The sequence below is a fragment of the Seriola dumerili genome, unplaced genomic scaffold (genome assembly GCF_002260705.1).
Source record: "Seriola dumerili isolate Sdu_G_001 unplaced genomic scaffold, Sdu_1.0 BDQW01000017.1, whole genome shotgun sequence".
Classification (NCBI taxonomy): Eukaryota; Metazoa; Chordata; class Actinopteri; order Carangiformes; family Carangidae; genus Seriola; species Seriola dumerili.
In genome coordinates this window covers 2,665,082-2,684,734 of record NW_019174272.1, presented here as the reverse complement: position 1 = coordinate 2,684,734, position 19,653 = coordinate 2,665,082, and the positions used below count along the sequence as shown (strand labels likewise).

Sequence of the window (19,653 nt, the reverse complement as noted above, 5' to 3'; positions counted from 1 at the left end):
ATTCATTATAAGCTTTGTTCCTGTTAGCTATTTTAGTTGCACAGTTTCAGTACTATTGTGACAGACTTAACAACTGATGAAAGAGTAATCTAGCTGCCTGCGTGAGACCTATTTATTTCTTTATTACAACAGAAAATCTGATTATTTGTTGTGTTTGTGTGTGTGTGTGAGTGCCTGTGTGCATATATGTGTCATTTCTTACATAATCTAGCAACTGATGACCTTTGTAGTTTGGATCTACCACACAAACACACACACAAACCACATCCACCACGTACACACACACACACTAAAAAACCAGTCACTGGTGGAGCTGTTTATTACACATTAGTGCTGGTGGTAAATTAGTGATAGAACAGTGAACTTGTATGTCTTTTCATTTAACTCACAGGTGCTTTTTCTTGAGATGTATTATTATAATATGATTATTTTTATATGACTTAACTTTGTGGCAGTGTTCCATTGCAAACAGAAAGGGTATGCATGAATACAATATGTAGGTTATCTAGGTCGACCTGCATGTTGAACCAGGAAGTAGCTGTGCAGTGCAAAGCAGCCGCAGTAATTCTTTGGGTTCTAGTTTTTGATGTGCACATTTGCTCTCAGACTTTTTAAACAGCTGCTTTTTAAAGATAGGTTAAGACTAAACAGGTTCAGAAATCTCCCAGGGCTCACGTTTCGTTGGGCTTGGCTGGAGGCCTTTGTAAAGCTGTTTCCAGCAAAGTGCATCCCCTCAGTCTCTACAGTGTTGGTGGCGAGTACAATGATGTGCTCACATAAAGGTACACTGGTCCAAACTATATGGCAGTAAGGCTTAAGTTTAACCACGAGAGCAAAGGCACGTACACATAGCATGACCTCAAACACACTAAGCCACAGTAATGATCCTTTGACAAAGTGCTAATGGGAATTCCTATGAGTGTATGTGTGTGTGTGTGTGTGTGTGTGTGTGTGTGTGTGTGTGTGTGTGTGTGTGTGTGTGTGTGTGTGTATGTGTGTGAGCTGTGATGTAATAGCAGTGCATATTATGTCCTTGGGCATTGGAGCTTTTCAGAGATTACATTAGTGAAAGTAAAGACAGACTATGGAACCCATGTCTACACTGCAAAAAATCTCCCAAGCAAGTCAGTTGATTTAGTGCTGTGTGTCTTTGTAAGTGATTCACTCCGCTACATTGGCAGCTACAAGGATGCTTTTCAAACACTTAAAAAATTGTTGAAATTTCATTCGAAACAAGTGGAATTACCTCTCTTTGCTTGTCTGTTTGTTTAATTTGTGCAAAGAAAATACTTTACTATTAAATACTAGATAAAAAAAGTAGATAAGACTTTTTTTTTTTACAGTGCATCTTTTGTCTGCTCAGTAAATAGGCCATGTTTCCTGTAGCGCAGGTATTTTGCCCGAGGGGAAATAAGAGCAGTGTTTAAGTGGTATGTAGTGCTGCTCTCAAGTTCAAGATTCACTTGAGCATCTCACATCCTGTGATGGATACTAAATGCCTAACTAATGTCAAAAACAGGAATACATATTTCATTATCTGCAGGCTGTCAGTGATGGTTAATGTAGCACAAAAGTTACATAAGTGATGTTAATGTAATGTACTGGGTCTGGTCTTGTGCTGCTGGGGTCAAAAGCCCTGTTTTGCGATATTTTAAGAAGTAGATCGTTTAGGAATTATAGATTTTTGCCCTGTCAGCATTGTGCTGATACTAAATGATTTGCCTAACTGACCCAGAGCTCTGTCAAACATTACCTAGAGACACACATGCGCCAACATGCCACTGAAATATCAGCACCAGAGAAACTGTAAGTAAGTGCTGCTGTCTGCTTGCTCAAAACACATCGGTTGAGGAAATGAATTTCTGTGTGTGTGTGTGTGTGTATGTCTGTGTGTGTATCCTGATCTATTCTTAGCTTCCTCTTTGTGGTCCATGTAGCCTTGGAGGGCTTAGGGAGATTTATGTAAGAGAGAGAGAGAGAGAGAGAGAGAGAGGGACATGGCCCACACAGATCACCAGCCCAGAGGCCCAGACTCAAACACACATACACACATAAACAGACTGACCCACACACACACACACACACACATGCATCTTGTGACCCACCTCATAGCTTTCTCAGTGGCACTGTCCATGCTCCCACAATGCCTTGCAGCAGCTGAACAGGCTTCTTCCATATACATATCACACATGTTTTAACATAAAGTGACATGATGTTCAGTGACTCAGTGCTGCCCCCTTTTTTTCTTTGTCTCCTTTCTGTCCCCTTCACTCTGTCAAAGATGTCTTCTCTCTGCTGACATCTCTTGCTCATGACACAAGAAATCAGCTCCACTCTGCCATCTTTCTCCCATCTTATCTGTGATCTCTGCCATGTTGTAAGTACATGAAGTGAAGACTGTTTTTTTTTTTTTTCCTCTCCCTCCCTCCCCTGTAGGTCTGACGTAGTGGTGCTTTGCTTCTCTCTGGCTAATCCCAATTCCTTGCGCCACGTCCGCACCATGTGGTTCCCGGAGATCAAGCACTTCTGTCCCCGGACGCCCATCATCCTGGTCGGCTGCCAGCTGGATCTGCGCTATGCCGACCTGGATGCAGTAAACCGTGCACGACGACCCCTAGCCAAGTGAGACACCTTCTTCATCAGGCATTGACAGACAAATTTGCTTAAAATTTGCACTATGGTGGTTTTCAGTGAGTGTGGGGTTTGTTCAGTTAATCAGTGATCAGTAATAACAGCATTAAAGTAACTTTTTGCTGTTTTTGCATTTCATTGGTTAACTGTCATCTCAACTCTTGCATGATATAAATAAAGTGCGGGTAAATGAGAACTAAGATGAAGACAACTTTGTCTTGCCCTATATAAATTTCATGCTCCACTTCCTCCTTCCTCGCTATACTTGTTTATCTGAACACAGTCATCATTAACGTCATTATCTCTGCCCGTCTCACAGACCCATCAAACCTACAGATATCCTTCCTCCAGAGAGAGGCCATGAGGTGGCAAAGGAGCTTGGGATACCCTACTATGAAACCAGCATTGTAGCCCAGTTTGGAGTCAAAGATGTTTTTGACAATGCCATCCGAGCCGCCCTGATCTCCCGTCGACACCTGCAGTTCTGGAAATCCCATCTCAAAAAGGTCCAGAGGCCCCTTCTCCAGGCGCCATTCCTGCCTCCTCGCCCACCACGCCCAATAGTGGGCATCCCAGACCCCCCTCCCATGGACGGCGAGGGCCCTGATTCCCTTTTCTGCCAGCCACTGTGTGCAGATGTTCTTTTCCTCCTGCAGGGTGGCACCACTCGCGTCTTTGCACACAAAGTCTATCTGGCTACTTCCTGCTCCAAGTTCTACGACCTCTTCACCCTTGATCTTGGTGGATCATGCTTGACGCCACGGGGGGAGGAACAGGAGAGCAAGGAAAACTTGGAGAGTGGGGAGGAAGATGAGCAGAGCAGGAGAGGAGCCAAGGAGCAAGCTGGGCGCACTAAGAGCCTGGACATTGATAAAGATGGCGTTGATGGAGGAGTGCGGGGCCTGAATCGACCCCAGTTGCTCCAGCAGGGCTCTTTGAGGACTTCCCAGAGTGATAATGCACTCCCGTCTCGAGCCCAGTACTCGCTGGGAGCTCTAGGGACTGGTCGAGCACTTTCAGGATGGGGGAGAGGGTTCTTGAGTGTGTGTCTGGAGCATGTTGATGATCCGATGACTGGACGACCACGACTCGTGACTGTGGTAGCCATGGATGCGCTTATACAGGAAGAACCATTCAAGGTGATGGACTTGAACGCAGCAAGATTACCTAAAAAAGATATCCATACATAATAGTGGAAAATAATTCTGAATTCTGTTAATGTTAATATTAGAAATGTTCTGCATCATTACAGCAGGGTACTCATTAAGTTTTTTTTGCCGTTTCTATAGTTATAGCTGTATATTTGACTTCTCGATTGTCTCTGATTTCAGGCGGTGCTTCAGTACCTGTACACAGGCAGTCTTGACGAGGGCCGGGGGGATCTGATGCAGGTGGCCACCATAGCTGAGCTACTTGAGGTGTTTGACCTGCGGATGATGGTGGCCAATGTTCTGAACAGAGAGAGCTTCATGAACCAGGAGATCACCAAAGCCTTCCATGTCCGCAGAGCCAACCGCATCAAGGAGTGTCTCAACAAAGGGACCTTCGCTGGTAAACCACCGTGCAAACTGTTCAATACTTCAGTACTCTCAAATAGCATTCGAGCCATTGTAGATGTTTTCCATGTATGCATCGGTAGCTGTTTGAGTGCATGTGTGTGGGTGGGTGTGTGTGAATGTGAAAGTTGGAGTGGCTGAGGATTATGAGAGGTGGCTGACTAGAAGTGAAAGTAAGACAGAAAAGATTTTGCTAATTTCCAGCATTCTCTTTCAGTCTCTGGAAATGTACACTTTGTGTACATTTACTCATGCTGTATATTTGCCATTGAATATTTGCTATAAAGTATGCATTTTGTATGGTGTGCTTCTGTTTTCTGAAGTTCTTTTAAAGTCATCAAGTGACTTGATGACTGACTGTTGTTTCAGTCTGCTTGGTTTTCTTGTGTTTGCCCTTGTGTGCTTCCTGTCTTATGTGTTTGTGTGGTGTTGTCTGTCCCCCTAAGCTGTTGTATTTGCATGTTATCACAGCATTTGCAGCCAATGCCAGACATCTGCTGTCTCTGAACAAAGCCTGTCTCACATTCACCTCTGTCTATACTCTCTCAGTTGTCTTCATGATTATAACGATGGGAATCTTGCTTTAAAATGCTTCTAAGAGATTCTATTGATAAATGAAACTACTTGAACAATTGTATAATCTTTATCCAATTTATTACTCAAGGACTGAATTAAAGAAATATTACTTTCAGGTGTAGCTGTGTTTCCTATCACACTTTCACTACCAAAGCTATAGTCCAGAGTCCACACAGGATTTACTCCATGACCTACTACCCTGCGTCTGCTCTTCCCTTACTCTGTGTCAAAAGCTGTTCTGTCCTTCTGTCAATTTATCTCTCTGTCTGTCTACCTGTGTCTTTGTCTCTGTGTGTTTCTGTCTGGCCTTCTGGCCTTCTGGCCGTCTGTCTGCCTGTGCGTGTGTCTGGACGTCTGCCTTGTCTGTCTTTCCCCCTCTGTAGCTTGGGCTTCTGTGGCACTCCACGAGATGAATGCTCTTTTCCCACCCCGGTTTTAGATGTGGTGTTTCGGCTGGATGATGGCTGCCTCCCGGCCCACAAGCCCCTGCTCATCTCTAGCTGCGACTGGATGGCTGCCATGTTCCGTGGCTCTTTCATGGAAAGTTACATTGAAGAGGTGAGCTCAGACATACTGGGAAGAGCTTGAGGATGGCATTATATTTAAGGTTTGACGAGCGATTTATTTTCTGTGTCTTGAATCTTGGGAAATTTGCCACAGTAAACTCAGGGCAGCCTTTAGGGGCAACCGAATCACCCACCTGTGCTAATCATATCAACAACAGCACTAACATCTAGTAAAATAATCAGTAAATGAGGTAAAGGTAAATGCATTACTTGGATAAGGTTTATTACTTTGGACATGTGATACTGTTATGGCAGTGTGAAGAAATCTGCATGTGTGTCTGTGTTCTCACTGTGAGTATGTGAAGGTTTACAGCTCAGGATACTTGTGGCCTGTTATCAGTTTGACCTACAAACTGTTTTTTCACCTGCGAATGTGGTTGAAACTCTGCAGTTACTAGAACCCCAGAGGCCTTGCAAAAACACACACACACACACACACACACACACACACACACACACACACACACACACACACACACACACACACATACACATATTTGTTTAAGTTATTGGTTAAGCAACATGAGAACTTCTTATCTTTTGACTTCCTGTTGTTTGACACCATGTTTACAGTATTTGGTTTTGTGTTACATGTGGCTCATCTCCAGTTGTCAGTAGTTTCATATCTTAAAGTTGCCCTGGTGCGTATACTCCACAGATCACATTATCACACAAAAGACATCAGTTTGTGTGAATATTAAACTGCTGTCTTATTAAAGGCAGACTCAAGTTAGAAACTTTGCAACATTTGTGCGAGGCATCAAGCTTGTGTAGAACAAGGACGTGCACTAACCCACCTCAGTGCCTCGTACCTCTCTCGAGGTCAGCCTTCCTCAAGTGGCGGGCTCTGGTTACTTCAGGCGTGTGTGCTGACCTGAGGCTCAGCTTCTGGTCGCTCGGTCCTCCTCCGGGGGTAGGGCCCGTGTGTTTGACCTGACCTAGCCACAGAGGAAGTTCACGTCTCGGGCCGTCTTTACGTCGATGCTCCCCGGACTGTGTTGCGGAACCGGATCCCCTGGGGTATGGTTACTTTCAAGGTCAGCAGGGTTAGGTTACATAGATTCAGGCTCTCAGAGGGATTGGAAGTAAGAAAGAAATTAAAAGAGAGAGACAAGGAATAAAAATGTTGTGTATTCACTTTAGGTGCAAAGCTCAAAGTTAAAAAGTTAGTTAGAAGGCAAATTAGAAGAAAAGAAATGTAGAGCTGGGAAAGAAAAATATTTGGTGTTTTGTTTCCCTGTGGATAGCCTGGATTTTATTCCAGAACACACCATGTGAGTGGGTGTGAAAAAGCCATTGCAGCTATTGTGGCCGAGGGTAAAAACAGGACATCAGCATCACTGAGGGGGCACAGTGTTTGCTGCTGGTGGGCTGCCGGTGTCTATGGTTACTGTACACGCTCCATGATAGTGACTATTGTGGCATTGTTTATGGCATGAAGCTGGCACAGCAGAGAAAGCAGGTGCCCTGGAGACAAAGACTCAAAAGACTGACTGCACAACGAAGCTGTCAGCATTTACATACGTCTATGAGCAGGAGTGTGTTTGTGTTTGCATATAAATGTGGCTGCATTTTCAGGCTGCTGAAAAGCTTTGCAGTGCTAATTACTGAATTAGATTTTATAAGTCAACAGCAAGCTGCAGTTATTGGACTGTCTGCTGGCTTTGAAAGTTACTTTCTCCCTCCTTGGACAGGCGAAGATGTTGTCTTTTAAGTGTTGATAAGGTGCAGATTTTTTGCAGAGTTGTCATGCCATTGGCTGTGCATTTCTCTTACTGACTTTGAGGCACACATTTCAATGGTTAAATGTTAGTTTGAAGAGCGGTGTAAGTAGAACTGAGCAGAAATGCATGCTAAAACACTTGACACTGGTCCTCCAATAGGTGCAGAGCTTTTATAACAGGGACACAATTGTGCAACCTTGACACAGCAGATTGCCTATTTCTATTCAGTTTCTCACAAAGAGAAATTATTAAAGGGTGTTGATGTTGAAAACAACAACAACAAAAAAGAAATCTTTCAATGACAGGATGAGATCTGGTGAATAAGGGTGATAATTAAATGTTATTGTTCATCAACTTCCAGTAGAATCATATCAAGGCGATTTAGTGGTTCTGCAATTATTTGAAGGCAGTATCAACATATTACAATATAACAGCTGTTCTCTTAGGTGTGGAAAGAAGCTTATATAACTCCATTATATTAAAAATTGAGAGAACCTGCAACTCTATAACTGTGATAGAAGCATGTGATCAGCCAGTGTTGGGATATAAATGTGACCGTTCTATTTTCACGCTGAAGTCACACTTCCTTCTCAGTATTTTTAGGCTCACACATTTCGGTGTTCATGCTGTTGTATGACAACATGGCTATTGTAATTGTGTGCAGAACAGCATGAAGATATGTTGTAAACAGATTTAATATAATCATTATTATTTGTAGTATTACTGGATATTAGCAACATTATAGAAGGATGTTTGTGCAAAACTCTAGGTTTTAGCTATGGTGTAGTAATCAAAAAGTCAAAAGTTGCCTATTGAGCTTTGCTGTGTGTGATAGGCAGCTATACAAACTGACCACTGTGTGTCATGGTTCACCCTTGGATTATGTTCTAGGTGTGTGTCTGTGATTTTGTGTTCACATTGTGAGTGTTACATGTGGAGCAGAGTCAACAGGAATTGTTATTTGCGTTCGTTTTTTCACCCTCAGCCTAAAATAGCCCAAATAAACTAAATTAAACTCATAACTGACCACTGGGACGGCAGACTGAGGGCAGCCGTCACTACAGCTGATGGGTCTTGTCCGTAAATGTCCTGTCACTGTGAATGTGTCCACTCATTAATGCTTCCTGGCCCCAGCTGGGGCTTTAAGCTCTGGGGACCACCCTTGTCTCTGTGTTGTGATTTTTTTTTTTAGTCATAAAGAGAGGTCACACCAAGCTGACATTCTCCTAATTGGTTATGGGAGTGGAGGTTTAAGAGCGCCACAGTGGGTACACTCAGAGAGCTCCTGGAGGGGTCAGGTCATCACTCTCATCATCATTTACCATTCTTCCGTCCTTCCTGTGCCTTACCTGCCGATGAATTGCCGTTGGTCTGACTTACAGTAATTAGGCCGACTAGAAGGTCTTGCTCATTTGTATGCATTTACAGGTGATTTTTTTTTTTTTTATGGTTGACTTTGGTTTCGCAATTAAGTTAGACTTTCGCTCTAGTGGAGCATGTACATGTTTCATTTGGAATGGTTCAGTCATCACTGATGACGATGGAGAACATTGATACAGCCTGTCCAGGTGTCGAATCTGTGGAAGGGGTCTGAATCTGCATGTAGCTTTGATGCACATTAAGGCTGACCCTGCATCTCCCTCTGCTCAGCATAGCACGGTTGCCTTTTCTGTGCTTTGGGATCTTTAGCGTTAGCCTTATTGCTCACATCACCAGCCCCCAGACAGTGCTTTCATCTGAGTCTGGATCAAAGGGAATGTGTCCTCTGCCCTTTAACTCCAAATGCTTTCTGTGACATTACTGTCTTCCTGGGACCCTGCCAGGCTTTAGCCATTACGCTTAATTTAGCATGTGTGAATACACAAACATGTTATTTTTTTATCTTAACAAAAGTGCAAGTGCAGGAGAAGATGCACACATGCAGTGCATATTGACTTAGTACTATTCATTTTCAGTCCTTCATTTCATTTCAGTTTTTCCTCTTTCCTCTTGATCTTGTCATTTCTCAGGTATCCATTCCTAACACCAGCACAGCCTGTATGCGTGGGGTGCTGGAGTTCCTGTACTGTGGTCTGCTGACGCCCTGTCCTGGTTTGGAGCCAATGGAACTGATTGTTCTGGCCAACCGGCTCTGTCTGCCACGCCTTGTTGCTCTCACAGGTAAAGACGCTCTCTTGAGTATTAGAAATATTAACTACGTAGTCACTCGAGAGTCTTGTACTGACTGCATGTGGCAGAATATGGTTCTGTTAATGTTTTGTCTGTGCACTAGCTACCAGTAAAAGACTGGAGGTGCAGTGAGTTGTGTTTAATTCAGACTGCCAGACACCCTAAGAATTTATGACTGGAGGATATAAAAACAGGCCCATGTCAGTGGTGTGATGTGGGCAGTAAATATTGACATTATTATGTATATTTTCTGCATCTTCAGAACAGCACGCTGTGGATGATCTTCTCCAGTTGGCAGTGAAAGGAGTTGACATTGATGGACAGGTGTTGGCTTACCTCGAGCTTGCACAGGTCTGTTCCAGCGAATAATCTCTGTCAAATTGATAACAAATTGTAATTGAAAAATGTTTCTTTCTAAGCTGTATTTTTTCACTTTAGCGAAAGGATTAGATGTTCATTTACATTGATGTATAGTAATTTTCCATAAATTAATTTGAATTAATTCTATTAATTCTTAATAATGTTAAAGTTTTTTTTTATCTCACCTTTTACCTTTTATCTTATCTTCTTTTGAGACAGCTGTAGTGACTCCTCATTTCTTCTCTGTTTCTTCTTTTGCAGTTCCACAATGCCAAGCAGCTATCAGCTTGGTGTCTCCATCACATCTGCACTAATTATAATAGCATCTGCCGCAAGTTTCCCAAAGACATGAAGGCCATGTCTCCAGGTACAGACACCTCGCCTCTCTTTGCCCTGATCATCTGCCTCTCTCTAACCCCATTCATACATTCAGCTTTCCCCTCAGAAGAACTATCATGAATTTGGCTTTGCAGTGCTGGTTTGAACAAAAACCTTTACCTTTTTACCTTTCCTGGGTTAATCCACTAAGGAATTGTAGCATGGTATGATTTGTTCAAAGCAAGCATACAAAAGCCCCTCATGGGCTGTGTTTGTAACAAAAAAAACCCCCAAAACATTAAAGGTAACATCATGAAGGTAACATCATGAAGACAACAACAACATTTCATGAAGGTGTGAATACAGAGAATTTTATTAATAATAGGTGGTAATGTGACCACTGGAAACCACAACCGGCCTCATGGGTTTTATGGATAAAAGAATTTCCTCATTCAATTACCCTCACACTTTTTCTGCGATGTTGCTTTTTTCTTCGTGTCACTCTTTTTTAATGGTATTAAAAGTCCCTCACTGTACAAAAACTATTCTCTCTGTTAATTCGTTCTCTTTTAAAAATGTGGTTCTCTCATCCGCTCTTTTATTGCATCAGTGCATGTCTGAAATAACAACTGCAATATTGGAAATGATTCCCTTTTCTGAACATATCTTTGTCTCGCTCTCTGTAGAAAACCAGAGGCACTTTGAGAAGCAGCGCTGGCCTCCTGTGTGGTTCCTAAAGGAGGAGGACCGCTATCTGCGCTCTCAGAAGGAGCGCGAGCGTGAGGAGGAGATCTTGCGCAAGCAGCACACCAAACGGGGCTGGTGCTTCTGGAGACACCCGTCCTCCTCTCCGCATGTCTCCTAAAGGGTGTCCTCCGCTGACGTTTTCATCCTACCCTGGGTCAACACACCCAGGAAAACCAACCCCTATGTAACGCGTATAGAGGAGATCGGCTCTGAACCCTCTATCAGTGGAGGAATGACTCTCAGTGCTACTATGCCTGAGTGTCAGCATGTTTGGGGGAATGTATGTGCCTCTTTATAATTGTGGGTGACTTAATGAGTGGATTTTTTCAGTATGCTTGTGTGACAAGTGTGGACTTAACTAAAGGGTATATGCATGGATGTGGGGGTGTATGTGTGCGGTTCGAGTGATGCTTTCTGAGTTGAGTGCTTCCCAGACGCCCTGATCTATTAAGGGCCTGTGGCGTTGCAGTGCAGCCCCTTGTCCCCTCCACAAGAGCTCTGCCCCTCCACCAGCACTCACAGTGTCACAGCCTTTGAGTGATTGGACTGGGAGCAAGGGCTCTCTATATCTCTCAGTCTCCATCCTTCACATTGACCTTAATGACTATTACACATTGACCACTGCAGCTCCTCTCGGGGAGCTTACCTCTGCCTTCACTTTTACACAGACTGTTAGCCTGCACACACAGACCTGTGCCCAAAGTCCACCCCTCTAAAACCAGCAACTGGATTCCCAGGAACTGTCGCTGACAATGTAATTATTATTATTTTGATATTATTTGTCCTTTTTATATAATCTCTAGGCCTTCTTGGACGCTATTGTCAGGGGATTTGGTGCACACTACTCCCAGGAAGTGTTGACAAATTTGATGATTGCCACTGCAACCACAAAGGTGGGACTGGTAATCTAGACTCCAGACATGGGTGTGAGGATAAATTGAAAACTGTTAGCAAGGTAGGATGCTCCACTCAGGAGGCTTGATCATAGCTATTAACCTCCAGTCTAGCCCTGATGTGGTCCTTGGTCTTCATCATCCACCCCTGCACCTCCCACCCCCTCCTCCTGCACACCACACCTGCAAAAAAGCAAAACACAAGCTCTCCTCGATGAGTTGGATTCACCAAACTGCACTTCAGAGACATTCAAAGTGACCACTCTATAGCAATGATGGGAGGTACAGAGGGCTAGCCTTACTTGATACCTCTGCCACGGAGGAACGATGGATACAGTATTAAACAAATGCGCTTGTAACGTCCATGACCACTAGGTTGCGTATGAGCACCTCTGCCAGCCTGCCTTTACACCCCTACAACACTAGGGGCAGCACTGCTCAGGGCCCCGGCACTAACCCTCACACTAACAGGAGTTTTAATGCCTGTGAGTTCTTTGGTCTAGTTTCAGTTATTAACATCATAGATATAACTTCAATACTCGCAAAGTGTTAGAAGAAAGCTAAAGCACATGGACAGTGTTATTAGTGCATTTAAAAACTATACCTGACTACTGATTTCCACCTGATTCTGAATACCAAAGCTGTGATTCCTTTGATGTCTTTCTTCCTTACCTTCTTCATTTCTGCTTCCCTGCTTCCTGTATTGTCAAGAGCGGGATGGAGGAGAGAAGAAAAAGTGGCTTGTGGGTGAAGGAGGCAGTATAATGGAATATTTGAGTCCCTCCTCGTCATGGTGGTTTTCAGTCTGTGGTGTCAAGAGACAAGTGTCACTGCTGGACATTGCCTTCCATTCCTCTTGCTGGAATTGAAAATGGTGCTTAAGACACAATAAGACAGTGTCCACACGAACACACAGACACACATATGATTTTATGTTCACAGTTTAAGCGTATGTCTAGTTGTTTAGCATTTACCTGCGATGAACATGCAGAAATATAATGATGAGTTTTAAAACCTTAATTTTTCTTCCTTAACAGAGGACGTAATAGGTCACTGGTTTTAGAATGTGTAGATTTCTGCTTTTACATACAGTGGTTACAACCTTGTACTGTCTTTTGCCTCTTTTCTGTTTAAAAAATGTGATCTGTTTTGCTTACATAACGTTAACCAGGAAAATAACATTACGTTAGATTGAATTTTGCAATCGCGAGTGTTGTCTCAAATGACAAATTTGTTCGATATACAAAAGCATATGAGAGCAAATCTGATTTTCTTGCTAAGGGTGCTAATTTTCTTTGGGCTTTAGTACTGAATGTGAAAACAAGACGTTGTGTTGATGACTTTCTATTAGCATGTTGTTCTATTTGTGGGTTTGTGCCCCTCAGCTTTACCCAGGCTACTGTAGATGATAGATAGATTGTGTGAGACATGTGGTGTGTTCTGCTGTTCTCCATGAGAGGTGTGTTAAAGTCATTGTCAGCTACTGAAATAGAAGTCAGATAAGATCTCATGAGACCCAAGTGAGAATTGAGCTGATTCCGCTCTGAAAAGAGTGAATGTCAAGTAAAAGTGAACAAGTCTCTGTCAGCATTACATGCAACCTACATATGTTGGAATTATTCAATGGATATTTAAACTCATCCCAGTGCAGGGCTATGGGAATTTAGAAGTGAGACCTAAAGAAGAGAAAGTTCCATGGCCTCCTTTTAGTTCCTCATTGAAAGGATTGCTATTAGAATTGTCTTATTAATGGTTGGTTTGACCCATTAAGCCTCCTCTCTTGGTCCATGTGCCTTATAGTTGGACAAAACTAGAAAAATTGTTTGTGATTTTAAGAACGTCTATAGTTCAAACCTGCAGACAGGTTCTGCAGTTGCTGACATGATGGACACAGTACACAAAGGCCATGATAAAATTATAGCTGTAAAATGGATTAAGAAGTTGATTAATGCACTCTTAGCCATTATCGTTCTTGAGGACAATTTTGAGCCAACTTGAGCCATGCCTGTGGAGAATCTTTGGGCCTAGTGCTTGATTTATGTAGAAAAAAAATGGCCTTGAATCAATTTCTTAAGAGAGTATAGTACAGTAGGTTGGTCTAATCATATAGCCTTAGGTTAGTATACTTTTTCTAGATTAATGGTAATTATTTGGATGTAGAAGGACTCACATCATGGTTGGGATTCTTCTCTGACCAGGTGATGAGAGGTAGTGATAAAAATGAATCAGGTTGATTCCTGCAGTACAAAAACCACTGACTTTGAGAAAGCAAAGCTTTTTAAAGAGCACTGGCTGGCCTGTGTGCTGGGAGGGTACGGCCACTTTAGGAATGTGGTTAATTTGCATGGTGGCCTAACTTTGTCATTATAATGACACTTGTTGTTGGAATGCACTTTCTTCTTCTTTGGTTTTTTTTTATACATACTTTTCTGTGCTTAGCATGAATTGTTCCTTGTGTAAGATTGTTTCTAAACCTGATGATTGTAGCATAATATTTCCACTTAAGTCTTTCGAAATTTCTGAATAACATGACTTGTTCAGCGTTTAGTTGGCACTGAACCCCACAGTAGCTTTCTTCTTGCTATGTGGCTTTATGCACAAGTCAGTTTTAATAAATTAGCTCAGCTCAGCTGAAGGTAGCATCACTAAATATACAACTTTAAATAATATGCTGGGACATCTACAGACATTTGCTTGGAAAACAAATGCAGAGGATCTGTCACTGCTGTGCAGTTTTAAAGCTGTCCCTGTTATGTTGTTACTGTAGTTAAAACCATTGATCAAGCTTATTTTTGTGATTTTCAGGATGCTGGATACAGGGCATACCTAGAGAAGCATAAATAGTAACATTTCAAATGAAAACAAGTATTGCATTGTAATACACATATTTTAAGAATGTCCTAAATGACATAAAGCCAAGTATAATGTTTGGATTTAGCCTGCATGTAAGGACTGAGGAAATGGGTAAAGCATGATGCATGTTTCTGGTGTTTCTGGCATAGGCTACTGTATATACAGCAGAGTTTCTTAACCTTGGGATTCTGACCTTACCTTGATATGCTTATGGGGTCATGGGAAATTTCGAAAATTAAAAAAAATTGCACAAAATAAAATACTTATTGGGTGAGAACTGACGATTGTGACGTTGAAATGGAGTCACAGGCCCAAAAAGGTTGAGAAACCCTGATTTACAGAGAGGGAGAGATGGAAATGCAAAATTTAAAATCCTGTTAGCTTTACTCAGCCCTCGATATTTGCTCCACACTGACCCCTATGGGCCAGAGTTACATCTAGTCACACTCTGACGTAGGATGTGGGGTTGCAGTATTAATTTGGATTGTCTTGTTCTATCTTACCACGTCCATCTTACTCTCAAATTCTCTTCAGTTATTTTAGGTGGAGCTTTTCCTCCTTCTTAGCAGGCCTGACCTTCCTTTTTTTTTTTAATGCGAATCCTAGTGACCGAGAGAAAACCTTGTTTTTAGTCTTTGGTGTCTTTTTTGCTGTGCCTTCATTGAAATCTTTTGGCTCTGTACAGGCTGACGGCACTGCAACTGCAGTCGTCTGGGCTCAAATAAAGCCAAGAAATACACGTGAGCACAGAAATAATAGCAGGCAGCTCTCTTAAATGTACAGTATCTTAGAGCTTGTGTAGGTTGGATTATGTTTCTTTCACATTTCTGGAGGTGTAAAGCAGTTACTGGCTATTGGGGTCATAGCGGTATCTTCCAGTGATAACATACGATAGGAGCTTTACATGTTCAGTATGTAATTTTAACTGTTGTAAAGCTACACAACAGATGACTTCAATTAAGAAATGACCAAGAAACCCAGCAAACCAGCAATTTTAAAATAATGTTTTCGCACTCTTTCTGGTGCCTGCACTTTCTATTATATAGCCTAATACTACTTTTTTAGTAGCTTATGCTAAGTCTTTATATTTACCAGTTTTCCTGATCAAAATTAAAATGTTATTACTTTTCCACTTTCTCATGATCTCTTTCTCTCTAAGCCAAATTCAGTAGTGTACCCTATTGCTTCCACTATTTAGCAATTTACTATGTTGCAATCATGCATAAAGTCAGTGTATTTCTAGTCGGGGAACAGCAACTGTGAACCACTGGTTGGATTAAAGGCAGATATTAGCTGTGACAACTACATATATTATGCTTTAATGAAGATAGTTGTTATCCAAAGTATAGTACAATGTTGTAAATTTGATACGAGTCCGAGCTGGAAGTAACCTCTCACCTTATAACTGCTCACCACACTGTATCTATATACTCAGCTGGTGTATACATAGGATTGTATGCACAGAGGTGCCCAGGACAGGAAAAGTGTTTATATAGACAGACATGGTGTGATTAACTCCTGGATCGTACATTCTGTATAATATTGCTATGGACTTTTGTTTCCATTGGCTCTTATGAGTTTCATTAACATTTACTGCTCATGTTATTGTGTTGATTAAAATGAAAAGAAAGAGCACACCACACTCACAAACTATTAAGGGCTTTCAAGAAAATATACAACAATCAGAATGTTTTGCTGCTCTGCTGTTGCAAAAAAATGTTTTGAAACTAAAAATTTGTAATATTTTTCAACCACTGTGATTTGTATAAAATTTTAAAAAGAAAAGTAGAAAAATGTTTTTTTTTCTTTTTTGCCATTTCAGTATTTTGATGTTTGACATGGATTTTATTAAAACTGTTAATCTTTTGAACTTGTCTCACATATTTGTTATTGTGTGTTTTTCTGTGTAAGTCATAGACTTATGATATCTGAGTATGTTCTTTGTTGCACTTACTGTTACTCAACATCTAAAATAGGAAGAGGGATGCTGCTTCGGTCTTGTATTTAGAGTTTATAAAAACAAGAACAGTCATAGTTTCAGTAAATGTGTGTCAACATTTAAACAAAACTACCAGTTACCAATAGAAAAGTGTGAGTGCAGACAAAAACACAAGACTTACTGTAGAAATACTGAAGAAATGGGAAGTGGTTAATTGGAAAAAGTGCTGAGTACAAACCTGGGCAATACAAAAAGAGACTTTAAGTGATAATTAAGTGATGATTTAGCTGCCTATTGAAACTTCCCTTACCATCCAGATGCAAATTGTAATTTTATTTAATTGTTTTCTTGTTGATTTAATATATTCAAGCATCATTTTAGGTGATAAGATGCTTGAATCCTCCAGTTTCAAGGAGGATTATGTCATAATGCTCACCAGCAAAATATGATCTGATTGTATTAAGTGTGAGGTTTTGTGATGCATTGACAGTTACAGTGGAACAAATGAGTTTTAACTCACACTGCACTCACTTCACTGACTATAACATGCAATTAGATGGTCATCTAAGTTTATATCATTAAAGAGAAAATATCCACTGACCATTCAGCATGAAAATGAAATAACATTTGAAAAATATCCACATTTCATGTAATTGTTTTTCGGTCTTAATCTAATGACCTACTGATTGTCCACTAGGTGACCTACTGTAATATAAAAAAAAGGCTATAAAAAAAGTTCATTATAATATTGTTAATATATTTCCGCCTTTTGTCTTTCTCAACCCTTTCATTGCATGCAGGACTGTCACAAACTGTTAATTTGATACAGCTGTGCCACCTAGTGGAAGAAAACAACAACTGCATGACCTCATTGTGTGAAATATAGTCATGGTCAAATATAGTATAAGTCTTATGCCTCATATGCCCTGCTGCTTTTTCAGTTTAAATGAAAACTCTGTTTTGTGGCACCTCTTTCAGTGTCTTACACACAGACAAACAATCTGTGTTTGCCCTCTTACATACTGCACGTCTATTATATATGTCTTTTTATGCTGCTTTTAAAACTTTGGCTTTAAGATATTCTGAGTCAGCAACTCTCACCAAGTGGCTCCCTGAACATCGTCAAGATCACCATGCTCCGAGCTGAGACTTTTAATAGAGTTAGTCTGCTAAGGGATCACAGAAAGCCACAGAATCATGGGGGGAGAAGGACGAGTGTTGCCATGGCGATGTTTAGTGATGTGGCTGATGATGGGTAACTAGATGAGGGAAGGTGGTGGTTGCGGGTAGTGGGATATTTGTGTCCATATGCCTTCATTACGTGTGTGTGTGTTACAATCAGCAGTCAAGCTGCCTACTAACAAACTCTTAACAGCCAATGACGTACAGCAGTTTTCCTTTCATTTTCTAGTAAAGGGAAGGATTTACTAGCATGCGTTTGTAGCAGTGACCTCAGCGTCATCCATGGTCACGAGCATCGGGTTGAACGCTGATTACAGACCTTCATGCTGCGTCAGCTGTTTGATCCGTGGGCTGTGTTCAAATTTCCCACCGACCTTGCCCCTGCTCTCACACCGCAGCCTCGTAGACTTGAGTCGCTGACATGCGCTGACATCATCACATCTGGCTCTTGTTTTCCAGGGTTCCCCTCTGGAGCAGATAAGAGGATCTGAATTTGAGAGCAAAAGACTAAACACCGTCTTACAGTTGAGGATAGCACAATGTGAATGTGTTGGGGCTCTTCATGGACCGTGCAGATACTGTTTGTGAATCTTGCTGACGCTTGAGGCCTTGAAGAGTAGGACAGAGGAAGAAGCATTACATCTTGGCGAGGGTGTATGACTTGATCAAACCTGGGACTTTTTATTGCTCGCCGTGTAAGCTGATTGAAGGGAAGAAAGTATTTTCAGAACTTCAAAGCTTTTACACATAACACACTCACACACATAAGCACGCACATGCCATGGAGAATTTATAAATAACTGGGCCGACTAGCAAGACTGACTGTGCAAAGGAGGCCCATTGGTCGAGGAGTGACAGCACATTCATCTGTATATTTCACCCTCCTCCAAGCGTGTCTCATCTACATGTTGTTGGTCCAAACCTCCCCAAGGTCTGCTCCATAAACAAAACTGCGATCCTTCACACACACACACACACACACACACGCACGCACACACACACACACGCACACACACACACACACACACACACACACACACACACACACACACACACATGCATACGCCTCTAAATCAGGGCCTCTCAAAACAAAGTTTATGAATACTTTATCATCCTGACACCATGGTCTACTTTAAGGGCTATTTTGTATGGGAAAGCAGACGTTGGAGCTCCTTTTTTTTTAAAACTGAGATTTGTGGTCTCTTTTTATTTCTGCATTACCCTGCCATTTGTTTATGTTTGTCATAATTCACTGAAGCAAGGCGACCTCGAAACTATGAGGAAGCTAAAAGCCCAGGTTCATTCACCTCTAATGAGACAAAGTGCAGAGAAAAAGGATTGTCAGTTTGGAAAGTCCTGTTTTTCAGTGCTTTGTGTGTTTGTATTTACAAAAGTGAAAATGTGATTTAGCACATGCAGGCACACAGAGACTCACACACACACACACACGCACACACACACATGCACACACACACACACACACACACACACACACACACACACACACACACACACACACACACACACACACACTCATGTACATGCTGAGGCTCAAGGGAAAGATATCTCAAGAGTTGTTGTGAAGGCACATAGCTGAGCAGTGACCTCACCTGGAAGCTTGATGAGAGGACACCCAGATTCTTTCTCTCTCTCTCTCTCTCAAACACACACACACACACAGGCAAATGGCATGTTTGATGTTCATGTTCCTCCTCTTATCACGCCTGTCTGGCACCTAAATTGACCTCAATTGTCTTTCAAGGCTATGCCATGCTGTTGTTGGCCCCCAGCTTGTACTGGTACGTTTGTGAGTTCAGCTGTCAGGTTAATGTGTGTACACCACTGGTGTATCACTTGTGACTAACTTCCATGGAGTTGTATCATTGCCTCTAGTGAGCCTCTCCCACATCCACCTCATTATCCACCTCCAGGAAAGGAATAACATGCCTCCTCCACAAAGATACAGTTAACAATTATGATGACAGGAGGAGGTGAGATAGTGGGGTTTTCAGTCTGCTGAAGTAAAAAACATTCTCTCTTTGAAACAACAAGTAATATAGTAAACTGAAAATTGACTTAAGGGATTTGCTACAGTAACTTAGTTATGTTATTTGTGTCATGCCCAGTGCCCAGTGCCCA

At 41.8% G+C, this 19,653-nt stretch overlaps 1 protein-coding gene across 5 annotated transcripts in view; it reads left to right on the top strand.

The window, feature by feature from the left end:
- Positions 1 to 13,228, top strand: part of LOC111226638 (rho-related BTB domain-containing protein 2-like) — a 40,247-nt gene extending 27,019 nt beyond the window's left edge. For all 5 annotated transcript variants that reach the window (XM_022751916.1, XM_022751924.1, XM_022751933.1 and 2 more), the window contains 8 exons: positions 2,437 to 2,622; positions 2,951 to 3,770; positions 3,963 to 4,182; positions 5,203 to 5,321; positions 9,063 to 9,213; positions 9,485 to 9,573; positions 9,844 to 9,949; positions 10,587 to 13,228. In XM_022751916.1, coding sequence (XP_022607637.1) covers positions 2,437 to 2,622; positions 2,951 to 3,770; positions 3,963 to 4,182; positions 5,203 to 5,321; positions 9,063 to 9,213; positions 9,485 to 9,573; positions 9,844 to 9,949; positions 10,587 to 10,765 — 1,870 coding nt within the window. In that variant the 3' untranslated portion in view covers positions 10,766 to 13,228. The remainder of the gene's footprint in view (positions 1 to 2,436; positions 2,623 to 2,950; positions 3,771 to 3,962; positions 4,183 to 5,202; positions 5,322 to 9,062; positions 9,214 to 9,484; positions 9,574 to 9,843; positions 9,950 to 10,586) is intronic.
- The last annotated feature ends 6,425 nt before the right edge of the window (positions 13,229 to 19,653 follow it).